This window comes from Mastigoproctus giganteus, chromosome 7 (genome assembly GCF_048544385.1).
Source record: "Mastigoproctus giganteus isolate SK-2022 chromosome 7, ASM4854438v1, whole genome shotgun sequence".
Classification (NCBI taxonomy): domain Eukaryota; kingdom Metazoa; phylum Arthropoda; class Arachnida; order Uropygi; family Thelyphonidae; genus Mastigoproctus; species Mastigoproctus giganteus.
Window position 1 is genome coordinate 28,310,586 of NC_143581.1, and position 16,091 is coordinate 28,326,676.

The 16,091-nt window shown below is 34.2% G+C and overlaps 1 protein-coding gene across 1 annotated transcript in view; it reads right to left on the reverse strand.

Annotated features, from left to right (window-relative positions):
• Positions 1-289: 289 nt before the first annotated feature.
• The window catches only part of LOC150082762 (uncharacterized), a 60,636-nt gene continuing 44,834 nt past the window's right edge, over positions 290-16,091 (reverse strand). The window contains exons 9-12 of the mRNA XM_090378273.1: positions 15,189-15,404; positions 7,607-7,792; positions 2,798-2,901; positions 290-766 (exon numbers count right to left, since the gene is read on the reverse strand). Coding sequence (XP_090234399.1) covers positions 671-766; positions 2,798-2,901; positions 7,607-7,792; positions 15,189-15,404 — 602 coding nt within the window. The 3' untranslated portion in view covers positions 290-670. The remainder of the gene's footprint in view (positions 767-2,797; positions 2,902-7,606; positions 7,793-15,188; positions 15,405-16,091) is intronic.

Below are 16,091 nucleotides of genomic sequence, written 5' to 3' on the forward strand. Positions count from 1 at the left end.
CATGATTAAATCGCTGTTTTGATTTAATTTTGGGAAAATATTTATTATTGATAATTAAGGAAAAATTCTGTACTAACTGGAGTTCCAAGCTGTTAATATTTACAGAATAAACTCAGTAAAAAAAAAATTAGATGCATAAAAAAAAAAACAGCACTTCTAAGTTAACTTTATTATAATTCAACTACAATATAATATAAATAGAAACTGAACAATCACATCAATCACGTGCAAAACATGATTACAAATATTTCACAGCATGTAAAGTGCAACTGCATGCTCATAAGGATCAGTTGCAACTTCAAAGAAATAGTCTATTCTTTCGTGCATTCACAGAATAGTGTGCAAACACCACTGGCATTATAAACTTATCTGTGTCAGACTAGTTAAAATATGGGAACAACTTTTTAAAATGTATTTGCATGCTCCCACAAAGCATTTCCCTCCAGCAAAGGAGGAATTGGTCCAGAGTCATTCATATGTCTTCATAATATGGCACGCTGGCATACTGTACATATTCTCACTTTTATACAATAAATGCTTAAACATTGCGCTTTTGTGTCCATTTCGTTCTGGTTCATCCTTGTGCTGCAAGTCTTCTCAAGTTGGTCCTTTTTTGTATTTTTTATCTTTACATATTGCAACTAAAGTTACATAAATGATATATCAGTTGTTACCTAAATGATTGCAGATATTTTTGGAGATTGTCATTGGCTTGTTGGTACTGGCAGTGCTTCTCATTCAGTTTCTGTTTAAGCCGTAACAACCCCTAAGAAAAGAAATATAAATAGTAAATAACAAGATAATACAATGTATACCATTTACTGTGATCACAGAAATGTTATCATTTATATAATTTTATAACTTTTATGAAGTCAGGAGGTTCGTTCCTGCTGAAAACATTTGAACCTGTCATGGACAAGATACAAATATCAGGAGCTGGAAAGGAGTGTCAACATGGCAAAGTTTCAATGCATTGTAACCAGGTGACTAGGAAGGCACATGATGTTGTATGGTTTATAGGGTCTTTGCTAGTAGGGAAAAGGATATTATTATCCCTCTTTACAAGGTAATGGTTAGAATGCATTAGGAATAGTGTATTCAGGTCTGGAGAGGGTAATGAGTACAAAGCAATGCCTATATGAAGAACAAGCTTAGAAGGTGTGGATTGCAAAGTTTGACAACCAGACATTTAAGGGGAGCTCTAATTGAGTGCATATAAGGCACTGAAAGGGATTGAGTAAAATGAATAAGGGCTGATCTCCCTCATGGGTGAGACACGAACCAGGGGATACAAATATAAAATTTCAGTGAATAACAGCAGACAGAATCTCATGAAGTTTGCTTATGGGCAGTAGATTGTTGAACATTGGAATAAATTGTTATCATTGCTCATCACTTCACTGAGTCTGGCTAAGTTTAAAACAGAATTGAATGATTGATTACCTTGTGGGATTTGGAATACTATGAATATTCTGTTTCATTTTAAGTTTTATTATTATTATTACTTTATTTTTGGCTGATGCAGAAAAAAAGTGTGCTTCCTTGCATATAACATTTGGCCTCACTAATACTAAATCTTCAATTTCTTGAAAGAAAAATGTCAGATGGATTCAGTGCTGCAGGATTGAAAATGAAGTGGTAGACCAGATTCGTGGCAATTTAAAGAAATCAGTCACCAAGAGATCATTCACATGTCACCAGAACTAAGTATGCTTATATTATTGTCCAATGAGTTATGAAAGAAGGAAGGTCAAACATTTTAGAGCAGTGGTAAAAGGTAAACTAGAATAATTAACAAGAAGCAACTCAGATTTTTGCTGAATTTAACTTTATTTTTCCATTAACTGTTTTGCACTGTTCTCAGACTAAAGTGCAATTTATTTCAGGAATTATTTATGAAAAAAGAAAAGTCCACTAATGCAAAGAAATTCCCTGTATACTGGCACAAGTTAACATTCATCATTGGCCTTCACTTTCTAGATGGTAATATTGTTGGTGAAAAATACCTACCTATGTTTGAAATGCTGGCTTATTCCAGAGATAAACATATCTCTGGAATAAGATGGCAAGCCTAATGATTAATATTCCCAAGAATAATATTTTTGACACTGTTCCTCACAATTAGGCATCCAACTCATTATCCAATAAACTACAAGTTTTTGTTGCATCAATTTCCAGTCTAAATTTTGATTTTTCCTTTCACACTGTGTAGAAAAGGGCTGGCCAAGTTCCATCTGAATAGAAGGAACTTCTAAAGGCTTCTTTTCAAGTGAGGGTATATGGTTTTTGTTCCCTGAACTCAGATTTTTCATCCAGCAAACCAACCATAGAATATACAGAATTCATAAAACTTTCATTGCATTGATTCAAAATCAAGGAGAAAGGTAGATATTGTCGAATGTGAAAATCATGTTGTTTTATAAAAGCATGAGGTGGATGTAATCCAGCTCATGCTTTTATAAATGAATATTGAATTTTAATTAACATTTGTTTACAACAGACTTCTTACTAGGTATTTTTTTTACTTTAATCATAACTAACTAGGATTTAGGACTATTTTCTATATAATATTCATTGTTCAGTTAGAATGCAATGCACATTCATGTTATATCCATGAATGTGCATTGCATTCTAACTGATATGTTATATCCAATGTACATCCATGTCAAAAAAATGAGATTAATCAACCCATAGGTTTATAAACAAATATAAGGTGAAAGAAATAAGGAAAAATGTTTTATGTAACACAAAAATATTTTTTGTGTTATAGAGAATTTCATAAATAAAATATCCTTACTGCCATCCGTTGATTTAAACAATCAGCTTCTGACTTTAGTTCTTTGTGGTGCTGTCTGAGGCAATGACACTGATCTAAGAGCACTTCTTGTTCAAGCTTTTGATCTGAAAAACAAATCATGCATATTTAAATATAAGTTCAGTTTTTGGCAGAACAGCATTTTTCCTAGCAGATTCTGTAGAAATGTGTTCAAACTGACAAACTCTCTACCATTATTAAAAGGGGGGGAAGAACCTTGAGCATTAGGATTCATACCAATCAAATTTCTTACAACAGCCAACGCAACTTCTGTTAAAATATAATACAGTAGGTCCCCAAGTTACGTAACTTCGTAATTTTTTTTTTTTTAGGATTCTAAAATTTAAAACAGTAAAAAAAAAAAAAAAAAAAAAGCAATCAGTAACAACAAACATAAAGGCACTTCATCTCACAGTGTGCATTATAATTAACTAATTAAAAATATATAACTAATTAATTGAAAAATGTATAACTATTTTTCTTCATCCTTCTGAGGATATGTGGTTTTTGTAATTTTGGCATATCAGGGAATAGAGTAGCAATATTTTAGTAGTCATTATGTAATTAACTTGACTTACATAAGAAGTTTTGGAACATATCTCTTACGTATATCGTGGACTTACTGTAGATACAAAAATCTTTTTGCGGAAACATAAAGGCACTTCATCTCACAGTGTGCATTTTTGTACCCACATTGCATTAGGTCAGGATCATAAGCTGAGAAATTCTGATTTAGGATGTGAGAGAAGGGGCCAAGATGGAAAATTTTATAAACGATAATGAAGTAGGTAAATGACATTACCAATGCATACAACAAACCAGAATGGCATTACACTTCATTCTGAGTCATGGCCAAGAGGAACAGTAGTAGGATGAAAAATAGTTGGTAAGGTAGCAAAAAAGAATTTTTATTCTTATTTGTGTTTGTATATATTAAAAACATAGGAAATTGCAAGGTCATTAAATTTTTAAGGAACTATAATCACTAAAAAAATTGAATGGCAAATGAATAAAAAATGGTACTCACCTTGTATAAATCTGCAATAAATTTATTGGAAAATGGTGGCTGAATTTAGTTTGGAAGAAGCATTAAAAAGAACTAAGGCAGAGAATGGGGTAAAAATATTTTTAAACAAATTTTAAAATGAGCGCAAGGAAGTAGAAGTGCAGATCTCCAATCCTTGGTTGTCATAAAAAGGTTGAAGGACGCGAATGAAAGAAAAGAGAAGACCGGTGGTGCCAATAGTCGTTGCGAGAGACTTTTGTTAAATGAACCATCATCAGTTGGCAAATGGAAGAGAAGTGAGCGCGTGTTGTATTTAAAGTTGGTCTATACTCTCGTGATGCTCTTTTTGACACGTGGGAACTTTAGCTGCGAGAGGTTCCAAGCCGGTGGAACCTCTCGCAGGAACTGATTATAGTTCCTCAAGAGGAACTATAATCAGGTCACAGTAATTCTACCGAGTCAGCCATTTGGATCTTTCCAGGAGATAAAAGAACTACAGCAGTGCCACCTGCTTGTTCAGTAGTGACTATGAATTTGGCATAAATTGCGTAAAATTATTAAATTGTGACATCACGAGGAAGCTTCATCACTGAATAAGAGCTACTCCATTTATATGGCTGCGGCAGGTTTAGTAGATCGGCAGCTTAAATCCCAAGACCGGATAAATGGTGAGGGTTGACATCAGGAAGGGCATCCGGTCGTAAAAACTATGCCAAAACCAATAGATGTGTTCCGGTTAAGAAGTTAATCCAACTAGAGGAGAAGAGGATGTAAAGTGTGAATTGGGAACATTGAATGCCGACCCCATATAATGCGGGAAAAGACAAAGAAGAAGAAGATTTGTGTTTATATATATGTTTTATTAAAATGGCACTTGACTGCCAGTTTTGCATTCTACCTGCTATGCAGCGCTACATTCGCCAGAGTGGTTACTGGGCAGGAGAAAGCATTCTATGTGTTAGCATTTCGTGAAACCTGATCTGACGCCAGTGGATTTATTTTTGTGGGGTTATTAGCATTATTAGGTTATTTATGAAAATCAGCGGGTCTCGACTACTCAAGTTGTCTGACCAACTGTCTAATAAAGTTCCGAGACTGTAGGACCTCCACATTTTTTTACTCTTTGTAGAGTTATGTGAAGGACAATGTGTACATTCCTCCACTACCAATGACACTGCAGGAGCTGAAGGCATGGATCATAGAGGCCTCTGGAAAAATTTATCACGAAATGAAGCACAGCATGTGGCAGGAGATTGAATATCGCTAGGATATTGTTCTAGCTACTTATGGTGCCCACATTGAACTTTTTTTACCAATGACTTTATATACCTTCATAAAACGTATTGATCTTTTGGCTGGTATGTGTTTTATGAGTGTAGCTTTGAAGTAATTCTGAATAAAAAAAAATATCAAAATCGGAAACATCAGGACACCCTCTGTGTGTGTGTGTGAGATAACCCCAAGCATGAGAGGTATCAGAACCTATAGTACTTAGTACTGTGCATGGGTTGAAGGTTGAAATGATGATTTTTTTTTTTTTTTGGTAGTTGTTGGCGCATAGGCTTCTGTGGCCATAATGCACCTCCCAAGGTTTTTGCAGTACTTTGATCCAAGCCTGAGGCAGGAATCGAACCCGCGACCTTTGGGTTGCCAGGCAGGCACTTGACCCACCTGGCTAGTTGAAATGATGAAAGAAGATACTTGTTGACATTAGACTTGAATTTCTGTAGATTGTAATTTTCAGGAAATAAGTATGAAGGGGAGGTTGTGCCAGAAAACGGAAGTTGAATGAATAAATGAAGAATAAAAGTTGGTTCTGTGAGTTTGCAGTTGGACAGTAAAAGGATGTTGACTGTTTTGGAACAGAGAATGGGGAATTATAGAAGCCAATTCAAAAGAACAGTGCCCATAGAAGTAACTATAGAAAAGGCATGCAGCAGAAGGTCTATGAGACAGGGTAGAGAGACTTTGTTAGAGATAAGTCATTAATTAACCTAGATGCCTGAGAGAGAGAAAAGTTTTGGGGCAATGCCCCAGATGGGGAACAATATTCCATAGTAGGGTGGATTTGCAATTTGTACAGAGTGAACAGCTGTACGGAAGAAAAGTAATGCCAAGAGTGAAAGAGAAAACCCAGTTTTTTAGATGCAGAGGAAGCATCTAAAAAAAAAAAACTAATTTGCGTATACCAATAGAAATTATAGAGTTATGTGATCTTGTCTAGAAATAGGAGCAAAAGAATCCTTTTTGCGAGATATAAGACAGGACCGAGTTTTAGAGTCAACTAAGTTATCTTTGTCCCACTGGAGAATTACCTGGAGATCAGCATTTAAGGAATCAGTAGTGAATATTTGAGAAGTTGAAGCTGTTTCTGCATGGCAAGGTTTCTCAAACCAGAAGGTAGAATGAAATGTGCTGTCATCAGCAAAACTATGGATAGGTTTTTTTTTTTTTTTTTTTTGGGGCATTAGCAACTAAGGCCATATTGCTCCAGGATGTGCGATGGTCATTCCCTGACCTTTCTGCATCCTCCGTATTTGGTGGTGACAGGCTCGAACCCCGGTCTAATCAAGAAGCGTATGCTATGCACTGCTGCTCCTTCCCACCTGGCTACGGAAGTGGCCTTCTATGGATAGGATTTCTGGTCAATGGAAGAAAAGAATGGGAGAAAGAACTGAACACCACATTAGTGGAGAAGTTAGAAGATAGAGCCACCTGCCATTACCCATAGTGAGTTATCAGAGAGAAAACTGGATACCCAATAACAAAAAAAAAAAACAGTTGGCAAACGATAAGATGGAACTTCATCTTTATGCCAACACACAATCAATAGCCTTTGAAGTGTCAAGTGCAACTGCTTGAGTTTCACCAAACTTTTCCATTGAATTTGTCCATAGATGGGTAACTTAAGCCAAAATATCAACACTGACAGAATCCATACTGACAGTTAATTGATTTCTCCATTACTTTAGAAAGAGTAGAAGTAAGTGCAATGGAAGGGATTTGTCACCCTTTTTATAAACTGGCTGGAAGCAGAAGGAAAAACACCTTTGGAATAAGAAAATAAAAAAAAATAAAAAAGCAACAGAACAGGAGAAGTTCAGGAGCACAGGTTTGAGAACAAGTGGAGAAATACCATCAGGACCTGGAGCTTTCTTAGCATTAAGATTGTTCAAAATTCTTCTGGGAGGCACTGAATGGAGTGTACTGGGAATGGCAGGAGGTGGTTTACCAAGATCATCAGTACATGAGTTAGAAGAAAAGTGGGATGCTAGAATATTCTTAATAATTTATTACAACATGTTTGATACTACATTTAGCTGAAATTTAGTATCCACTACCATTCGTGTTATGCTATGTGATGAACAGAAACTTTGCAGGAAGGATGCGAATTGAGAAAAATAGTTGTAATTAGAAGGGAGAAAAAAAAAACACTTATAAGAAAAGTCATGTTTTTAATCTACTTTTATTTAGTGAAAAAAGGTTAGGTTTTTATGCAATTTCGAGAGGTATTCAAGAGCAAAAACCGGTCGTTGGCCAGGGGTATCGGATACTAAAGTTTTACCCTACATTTTTTTAAAAAATGTAACCTTTATGTGAAACTTAAGTGGTGTTAGTGATGTAATGGTGTTAGCCTCCTATAAAACATCCATGGAACAGATGCAGGTACCAATTTTTAAAAATTTGGCCCTCCAAAAATTGGAAAACGCTAAATTTCAAATTTCAAAGATTTGCATTATATAAATTTTACCACAATCTGTGCTATAATAAAAACAAAATCTTACCATCAAGATATCGTTGATAAGCTTCAATAACCATTTCAATGCCTGGCCACTGGAAGCAGGGATACCCAAATATATTTGAATGTGATAAATTTGGTGGTAGCTGATCAGAAGGTGCAATAAGATGCAACACAGAATGATTAGAATTGTGTGTACTCGCGTCCTTCCCTGACTGCCAAAAGTTCTCATCTGTAATAAAAAAAAAAATAATAAAATACATATATGCACAGTTCATCAAATAAACCCTTTATTAATTAACTTTAAAAAAAAAAAAAAATTTTTTTTTTATATTTCATCATCAGCTTTTTACTGTCAAAAGATCTGGCTTATCACCACCACTGGTAACTGAAATCCAGTGTTAACAAGGTTCCTAACCTTCATAACAACTCATCCATGATATTCGAGTACTAATGTCATGGATTGATAAAATTGTGTTTAGAATTACCGTGAACAAGTATCCATCAATAGAAACAACATTTAAAAATAATAATAATGAAAAAAGGATGTAGTTCTTAAATTCAGTGTTAAGATATGGACCTAAAGAAACATTAAGGCTTTAGAAGATATAAGATCTGACTGTAAATTAATGAGACTAATTTATAATAAGCTTACTTTTGTTTGGCACATGAATGAATTTCATTATTTAAAATACAAACGTGCTTTTTAAGTTTAAATGATCTTAGTCTATATTTGGGTAATAGTAGTAGTTTTATTATTAATGTATTATTATTTTATGATTTAATCCTAAATGTCTTATGAGAGTGTTTGTTTTTGAAAAAGATTTCAGTAATTGTACAGTTTGATGTGATGCATAGCTACTATTATGGACAAAAGTTATTGTCAACATTGGTTAAGTGATACCTTACAGGTTCAAGAAAAGGATGAACAGAAAGTGGACACAGAAGAGCACAAATGGATTAACAGCTAATGAAATAGACTTCATCCTCACTAACAGAAGATATATTGTGAACGATGTTACTCTTCTGAACAAGGTAAATGTTGGAAGTGATCAGAGAATGATAAGATACACACTTAATATAAGTGTGTATCTTATCATTAGGAAAAGAAAAAGGATAAAACTAACTCGAATAAACAATACAAAAAGTTTTTGAGATAACAGAAGAGGAGAAAACGCAGTGTCCTGGAACTTAAGAACAAGTTTGAGCTTCTGAAGACCTTTCAGGATTAAGATATCAATGAGGAATACAATTTTCTGAAAGTGATAAAGCCCAAGAAACATAAGTAAAAATAAATCCAAAGAAGAAAAAATTAGTCGAGAAACACTTGTCACGATGAACCAAAGACCAAGATAAACACTGACAAGGAAAAAATTGAGTATTCTGAGTTGTGCAAAGCCATTAGAAAGAGACTCAGAGAGGATATAAGAAGATTTAACTGAAGAAAAGTAGAACAAGCATTAAGGTAAAACAAAGGACTTAAATCAGCAGTAATATAGAAAGAAAAATGATACTGAAACTGAAGAATAGTGATGGTATACTTATAAATAACAGAGAAGGCATAATTCAACTAGAAGAATTAATTATTAATTCTTATATAATTCTATAAAGAATTATATAAGGAGCAAGGAAACGAAGCAAGCAGTGGGGAAGATGGATCACAAATTAGCAACACATACGACATACCCATTATCCTTCCTGGTGAGGTAGAACATGCACTGAAGAAGGTGAAGATGAAGTTACTGTAGAGTTGTTAAAATTGGGAGGAAGAGACATGACACAGAAACTGGCAAGGCGCTTCACAAAATACATTAGGAAAGGCGTGACACCTAAGGAGTGGAATAATGCAATCATAATTTTGCTGCATAAGAAAGGAGATAAATCAAAAATTGGACCAATTAGCTTGTCGTCCCATATCTACAAGTTGTTCACAAGGGTCATTACTAGCATACTTGACGAGAATCAATTGAAAGAGCAAGCTGGCTTTAGGACAGGATTCTCAACTATGGATCACCTTCACGTAATATCGCAATTAATGGAGAAAGCAAATGAATATAAAACACCATTATGCCTGGCATTTGTGGATTATGCAAAGGCATTTAACTCCATACAGCATAAGGCAATGTTTCGGGCACTGGAAAGACAAGGAATAGATACCCCATATATTATGATTTTGAAGAAAATATATGAGAACACTACTTCCTTTATTAGACTAGACAAGGAAGTAGCAAATTTAAAATTGAGAAAGGAGTTTGACAGGGAGATACAATATCTCCGAAGCTGTTTACTGCTGCTCTTGAAGAAGCTTTCAGAAGATTGGACTGGTTACAGGAATCTGTGAATGGAGAGTACCTAAACCATTCATGATTTGGAAAATCTTAATCATTTATGCAGAGTTAGTAAGGATTTTAGACTACAGATGAATATGGCTAAAACAAAAGTAATGATGAACACAGAAAAGAATATATGAAAAGATGCCACAGAAAAGAATATAATCATTAAAGGAGCAGTAATTGAAAAGTGGATTCATATACTTATCTGGGACAAGTCATCAGCTGTAATAATGATAAATGGCTGGAAGTCAAGAAAAGAATAAATTTTGGATGGATAGCATTCAGGAAATATAGCCACATACTAAATAATGAACCAATGTATACTCCCCACCATTACTTACGGAAGTGAAACTTGGGCACTCACCCACCCCAAGAATGGAAGAGAAGCTGAAAACTACACAGTGAAGAATCGAACAAATTATATTAGGAATCAGGCTGTTAGATAAGAAGAGAAACATATGGGTTAGGCAACAAACCCAAATAAAGGACATTCTTATCAAAACTAAAAGAACTGAAATGATCTTAGGCAGGACACATAGCTCAAAGACATTATGACAGATGGACTAAGAAAATAACAGAATGGTACCCAAGAGGAGCTAAAAGAAAACCTGGAAGACAACAACGGAGATGGACAGATGAAATTCATAGGTAGTAAATGAATGGTCTTTGCACAAAACAGAAGGAACTGGAAAGTTGCTGGAGAGGCCTTCATCCTGAAGCAGATTGAAAATGGCTAATGATAGTGATGATACAGGTTCAAATATCACCAATTTGGAAAGGTATGGATCTGCTGAAAGAAGTACAGAATCAGTATAAAGAAGTATTCTTGTAGAGAGACTTCAATCTGTGGGTTACACAAAGACTAGAAACCATATGTTTGCATGGGGACTTGATCATTGTATTTAAGGCTTAGAAAGGTTTGAATAAACTAAACAATGGAAATTTATTTTAATTGTTGCATAAATTAGTGGATGTGTGTTTAAATTAATGATGGATGGTTTTCAAACACTGACAGTTGCAGAATAGATGTGCAGAAATTTGCCTTTAGCCAGTGAGTGATTGATTGCTAGAACAACCTTGCATCTGTCGTGGAAGTTGACAACTTAAATAAATTCAAGGAAGTACTAGACAAACTTTTGGAGCAAATGGATAAGTGAATGGGAAGTGTCTTTTTTTCTTTTTTTTTTTTTTGGCTGATGCTGTATATATATATATATATAATCTTGCATCATATGCTAATGCTAAAGTTTCTGGAACTTGAAAATACTCAAAACATTTTCAAAGATACTCAAAACACTCTTTTATGCAGTAATCTGCTTTATTGAGATTTTTGACTTAAGAGAGAGAGAGAGAGATTGTGCAAGGTCAGATCTGGAGAGTAAGGCAGATGATCATGTTATTATCACTTTGATGAAAAATTCCACAATCACCAAAACTTAAACTTTGGTATAAAAATCAAAGACTGGCATTCTGTTTCTGGACTAATGAAACACTCATGTTCCACAATGTTATTTTCTGCTGTCTTCTTGAACTTTGTGGTAAGGCCAGACAGATTTCATCAGTTCACTGTCAAATTAAGATCTGAATTACTTTTCTAACTTTATACAAAACAAAACCATACCCCTTTCCATTTTGATACTTGCATGAATATTACTAATTATATGATGAAACATGTCAAAATATTCTGACAAAAATTAGTATGCCCAATCACTCTGTAGAACAGCATAATAAAAATGGCATCAAATATGAAATGCAAGTAATATTCAAAGATTGAGCAGTTTTCGTTAACCCCAAACAGGCACATAATTTTAAATTAGTAGCTCCCAGTTAGGTGAAAGTGTGTAGTGCTCTAATCGATTCTGTACACCACTCATTATTTCAAAATTTTGTACACTTATGCAGTAAAGCCATCATGTGCCATAAACATGAAGGCACATAAAATTAACTATTATTTGTATTGGTGCACTGATTTAATGCTTTGCAGTAATGTTTGGCTATGGCATGTGGTTTTATTTGTTTTTTTTTTTTTTTTTTTTTTTTGATTTTGCTAGTGTATGTACATGGATAAACTTGCTATAAAATTAAGATTTGCTCTAATTCTTTGCTTAAAGCAAACACAAAAGAATTCCAACTTTTAATTTTCAACCATTATGATATGAATTTTCAGAATGCTGGGATGTCAGAATGTGTTTTTTTTTTTTTTTTTTTTAAACATTCCAAAAATTATGAACATATTAAATAAGTTCTCTCACATTTAGATGGCAGAATGTGTTAATATCACTATTTACTATGAATAAATAATACAGTGGCAGACAAAAAAACTGCATCACTTGTGAATTTTGCAAATAATGTTTTGCACTGCACTGCATTGTGGGTTGCAGAAATGTTTGAAATGCATTTGTTAGATGGGATATATATCTCTGTGAATGAAATCCGATAAAAAGACTCCAGCTGATATACCTAATTGCCATAAATATCTTCCCAAAGGGTAAAATGCATAATTAATGGAAATATGAGAAATCATGAAAATGGCAATCATCTGCAGGATTGCCATTTGCATGATTTGCAAATGGCAAATACGTGTACCAACTGAAATCTCAAATTAACGTAATAGTATTATGTACTGTAAATCAGCAAAATAAGTCCTCAATTTTTTTGTTTTTCCTCCTCTAGCTGCAATTAAAGCCTTAAAACAATCTGGCATAGAGTTAATCAACTTCTGGAAATACGGTTGCCCAATTTCACAGTACCACACCCTTACAATGCTCTCCTGCAGCTGAATCTTACTTGTTGGCAGTTCTGAGCAATTTTAGATGACATTATGTACCAGCAATTATCAATAGGGTTCAAATCTAGACTGTTGCCAGGCCAGCCCAACACTGTAATGCCAGCATTTCTGAAGTATGACTGCACATTAAGGGAGAAAAACGAGGGAAAACATTGGTGTACATATGTTTTAAGCCTTGTGAGACAAGACAAACTCTTCATTAAATCTAAATAGCATAAAACTTAATTTTGCTGTGCGGCAAGGTGCTCAGCCCTGTTGAAAAATGCAGTTTTGGACGTCTGTGGTGATCCCTAATAAAGGGTTTCAGGCACTCCTCCAAGATAGCAGTGTAGGTTTCTGCATTCACCATTCCATTAATAAACTTAATTTGCCCCACCCTTTTGCTTGTGCATCCCCAGACCATCTGACCAGCAGGGAACTTTACAGTTGGTGTTATGTTACAGGATGGTATGCCTCAGATTTTCGTCTTCTGACACATTGCTTCCCATCTGAGCCATGCAGTTTGAATTTCGATTCGTCAGAAAAGATGACGGTGTCCCATTGCTCTTTGTCCATGAAACATGCGTTTTAGCCTAAGCAAGTCGCTTTCTCATTTGTTGAGTCAACAAAGGCTTCTTCTTGGGCTGATAGGCATGCAAACCACATTCCAAAAGCAGTCTGGATAGTTTGTGCACTTCTTTCAACATCAGAGGTCATCTCAAAGTCCAGTTTTAGATCAGGAGCACTAGCATGGCGATTACGAAGGTGCAGCCGTTTCAAATATCAATCTTGGGAAGGCGTAGTCACTCTCTTAAGGCCTGATCTAGGTCTTATCTTCACATTACTCGTTTCACGCTTTAATTTCAGCATCCGGGATACTGTTGACTGGTAGCAGCCTATTTTATCAGCAATAGCATGCATAGAAAGCTCTTTCTGGGATAGAACAACAGCTACACTTTTTTTCTTGGTGTCAACTGAACATATAGAGCCATGCTTACACCTCCACAAAACAGGATACTAATGAGTGTGTATACCCTTCCAACACCATGTTCATAGAAACATGGTGTTGGAAGCAATACCTTGCAATTACTGTCTGATGCAATACCTTTGCTTTGCAACAAACAAAATGACTGTAATCAAACGACATCTTATACGTTTCGCTACAAATGTTACTTTTTTTAAGGTGATGCAGTTTTTTTGTCTGCCACTGTATATGCAGAGGATTAATGCATTACAAAATATATTGTATAATTAAAATAGAACATATTTAATGATATTTACTAATTTTCAAACATGATTCATTTTTTTCTCTCTTCTAGACAAAAAAAAACACTTAAACATACTACTTAGGAATTACTTGTTCAATCAATCAGTAACACCATAAAAATGACCAACTATTTTTGATAGCTTTTGCTGAAGTGGACAGAGTTAAATATGTTCTCTACACAAGCATAAAACATGGTTTATATTCAAAACTAAAAATAAGAATGTCTCTTTGAAAGATTTGGACAGTTCAGGGAATTCCTCATCCCTGTGTCTCACACAGAATTGTAAAAAGGCCACTGCGATGTAGACAAAATGTCCATTGCATGGATAAATGGAGAACAAAAAAACAAAAATTCATACCTATAATTTTGTGTTCTCCAGATTATTTTGTAATAATATTTAACAAATGGCTTATTGTGAACTAGACTGAGCTGCTTCTTTTTTTTTTTTTTTTTATGAAACCCCCAAACACGAAAGGTATCAAAACCTATAGTACTTAGTACCGTGCATGGGTTGAAGGAGAAGTATGGGGGGAAGGGGGATGCCGGAAACTTTGCTCTGGAGACTAAACATGGGTTTCACCACTTCAAGCCTCCAATAAGCAAAGTGGTGGTATTTCACCGGTTGATGAAAGTCATCTACCACCCGAGCTAGTACAGCATTGAGGATATTCTATTAATCTCGAGACTATGCTTGTATCAATTTTTATGAAAATAAGCTGGTATAAATGCATAAATTTTTTACAATTTATTTATCAGTTTGTGCAAATTCACCTGAGAGGAATTATTCCTTTTAGATGTTTATTTTTTGGTTTATGCAGTCATCAAGTACACAACTATTCAGTGCACTCAGTGTTCTATTATGGACTTCTTAAGTTTTGTTGCCTTTCTGTTCAAATTTTTTTATGCTCAATGTGGAATCAGAAAAGGCAGTGTTTAAGTTATTAAAATATAGAGTGATTACTTATGTCAGTACATGATTCTGTATTAACTGGCTACAATTTATTACTTAATTACATAAATATGGAGTGAATTAGATAAACTTTCAAAACTTTTCTTCTGATACAATATGAGCATTCAGAGATACTGCCACCCAAGTATAACTGAAATATCTATATTTCCCTAAATCAATAAACAGTTTAATTTTAAAATTAAGGTTAACAATTCATCTTTATATAGCATTTACAGTTTAAAACCAAAAATAAAATAAACCCATTTCAAAAATGCTTATTTACTTCATGGACTAATGCAACATGTACTTACAGTTATCTTGTGAAGAAGATTCTTGATGATTCTGTATGAACTCTTTGCTTGATTTGAATGCTTTATGGTTTCTAGATGTGGCAAGTAGTGATAATTTTCTATTTGTTTTCTTTTTCCTTTCTGGAAATTCATTGTGTTTTAAGATAGGAGTTGTAACTGATGATGATGTTTCTGTAGAGTTAGCAATTCTAGATGATTTTTTGATTGTGGTAGCTGCTGTAAAAAGTATTAATACATATGAGATGAATAATATATATAAATATTGAATAGAATAACAAGACAGTGAAAACAAGGACAGGAAAATGGAGAAGTGGTCTAGTGTAGTTTTTTTTTTTTTTTTAAACTCTCAGAAATTTCTAGATTCTGGTTTAAAATTTATTTCCAGGTGCCACTAGTTTTGTATCTATATTTCACTTTTTCTGAAAGCTGTTGTTTGCAACTTTGCCTATCACAAGTCTCTCTCTTGTTCTCTTTTCAGGCTACTTGCTTTTTACTTTGTTTTCAAATCTCTTTATCTTTACTTGAATTAGACTAAGAAGTTATGTTTCTAGAAATGTCTGTTGTCAATTACAGTTTTTAATTTCTTGGCTTTGTAGTGTCAACTATAAAGTTCACAAGCCATTTAAAAAAAAAAAAAAAAAAAAAACATTTAATATTTTATTTTTATAAAAATTTTATTTTGGTAACAATTTTATTCTCATTTTTATTTATAGTTATGCTTTTTACCCTTTGGCTTGTAGTTTGCAGCAGAAATGAAGACATTGCTATTTTGCTTGCAATCCTGGCCGTTGACAAGGAGAGGCCGGTTTTGTAAGTTGTGTAGAAACATCCTTATTTTGTAATTATGTCTCTTATTATACATTTTTTTGTTATCTTCTATCCCCCCCATATATATATATATTT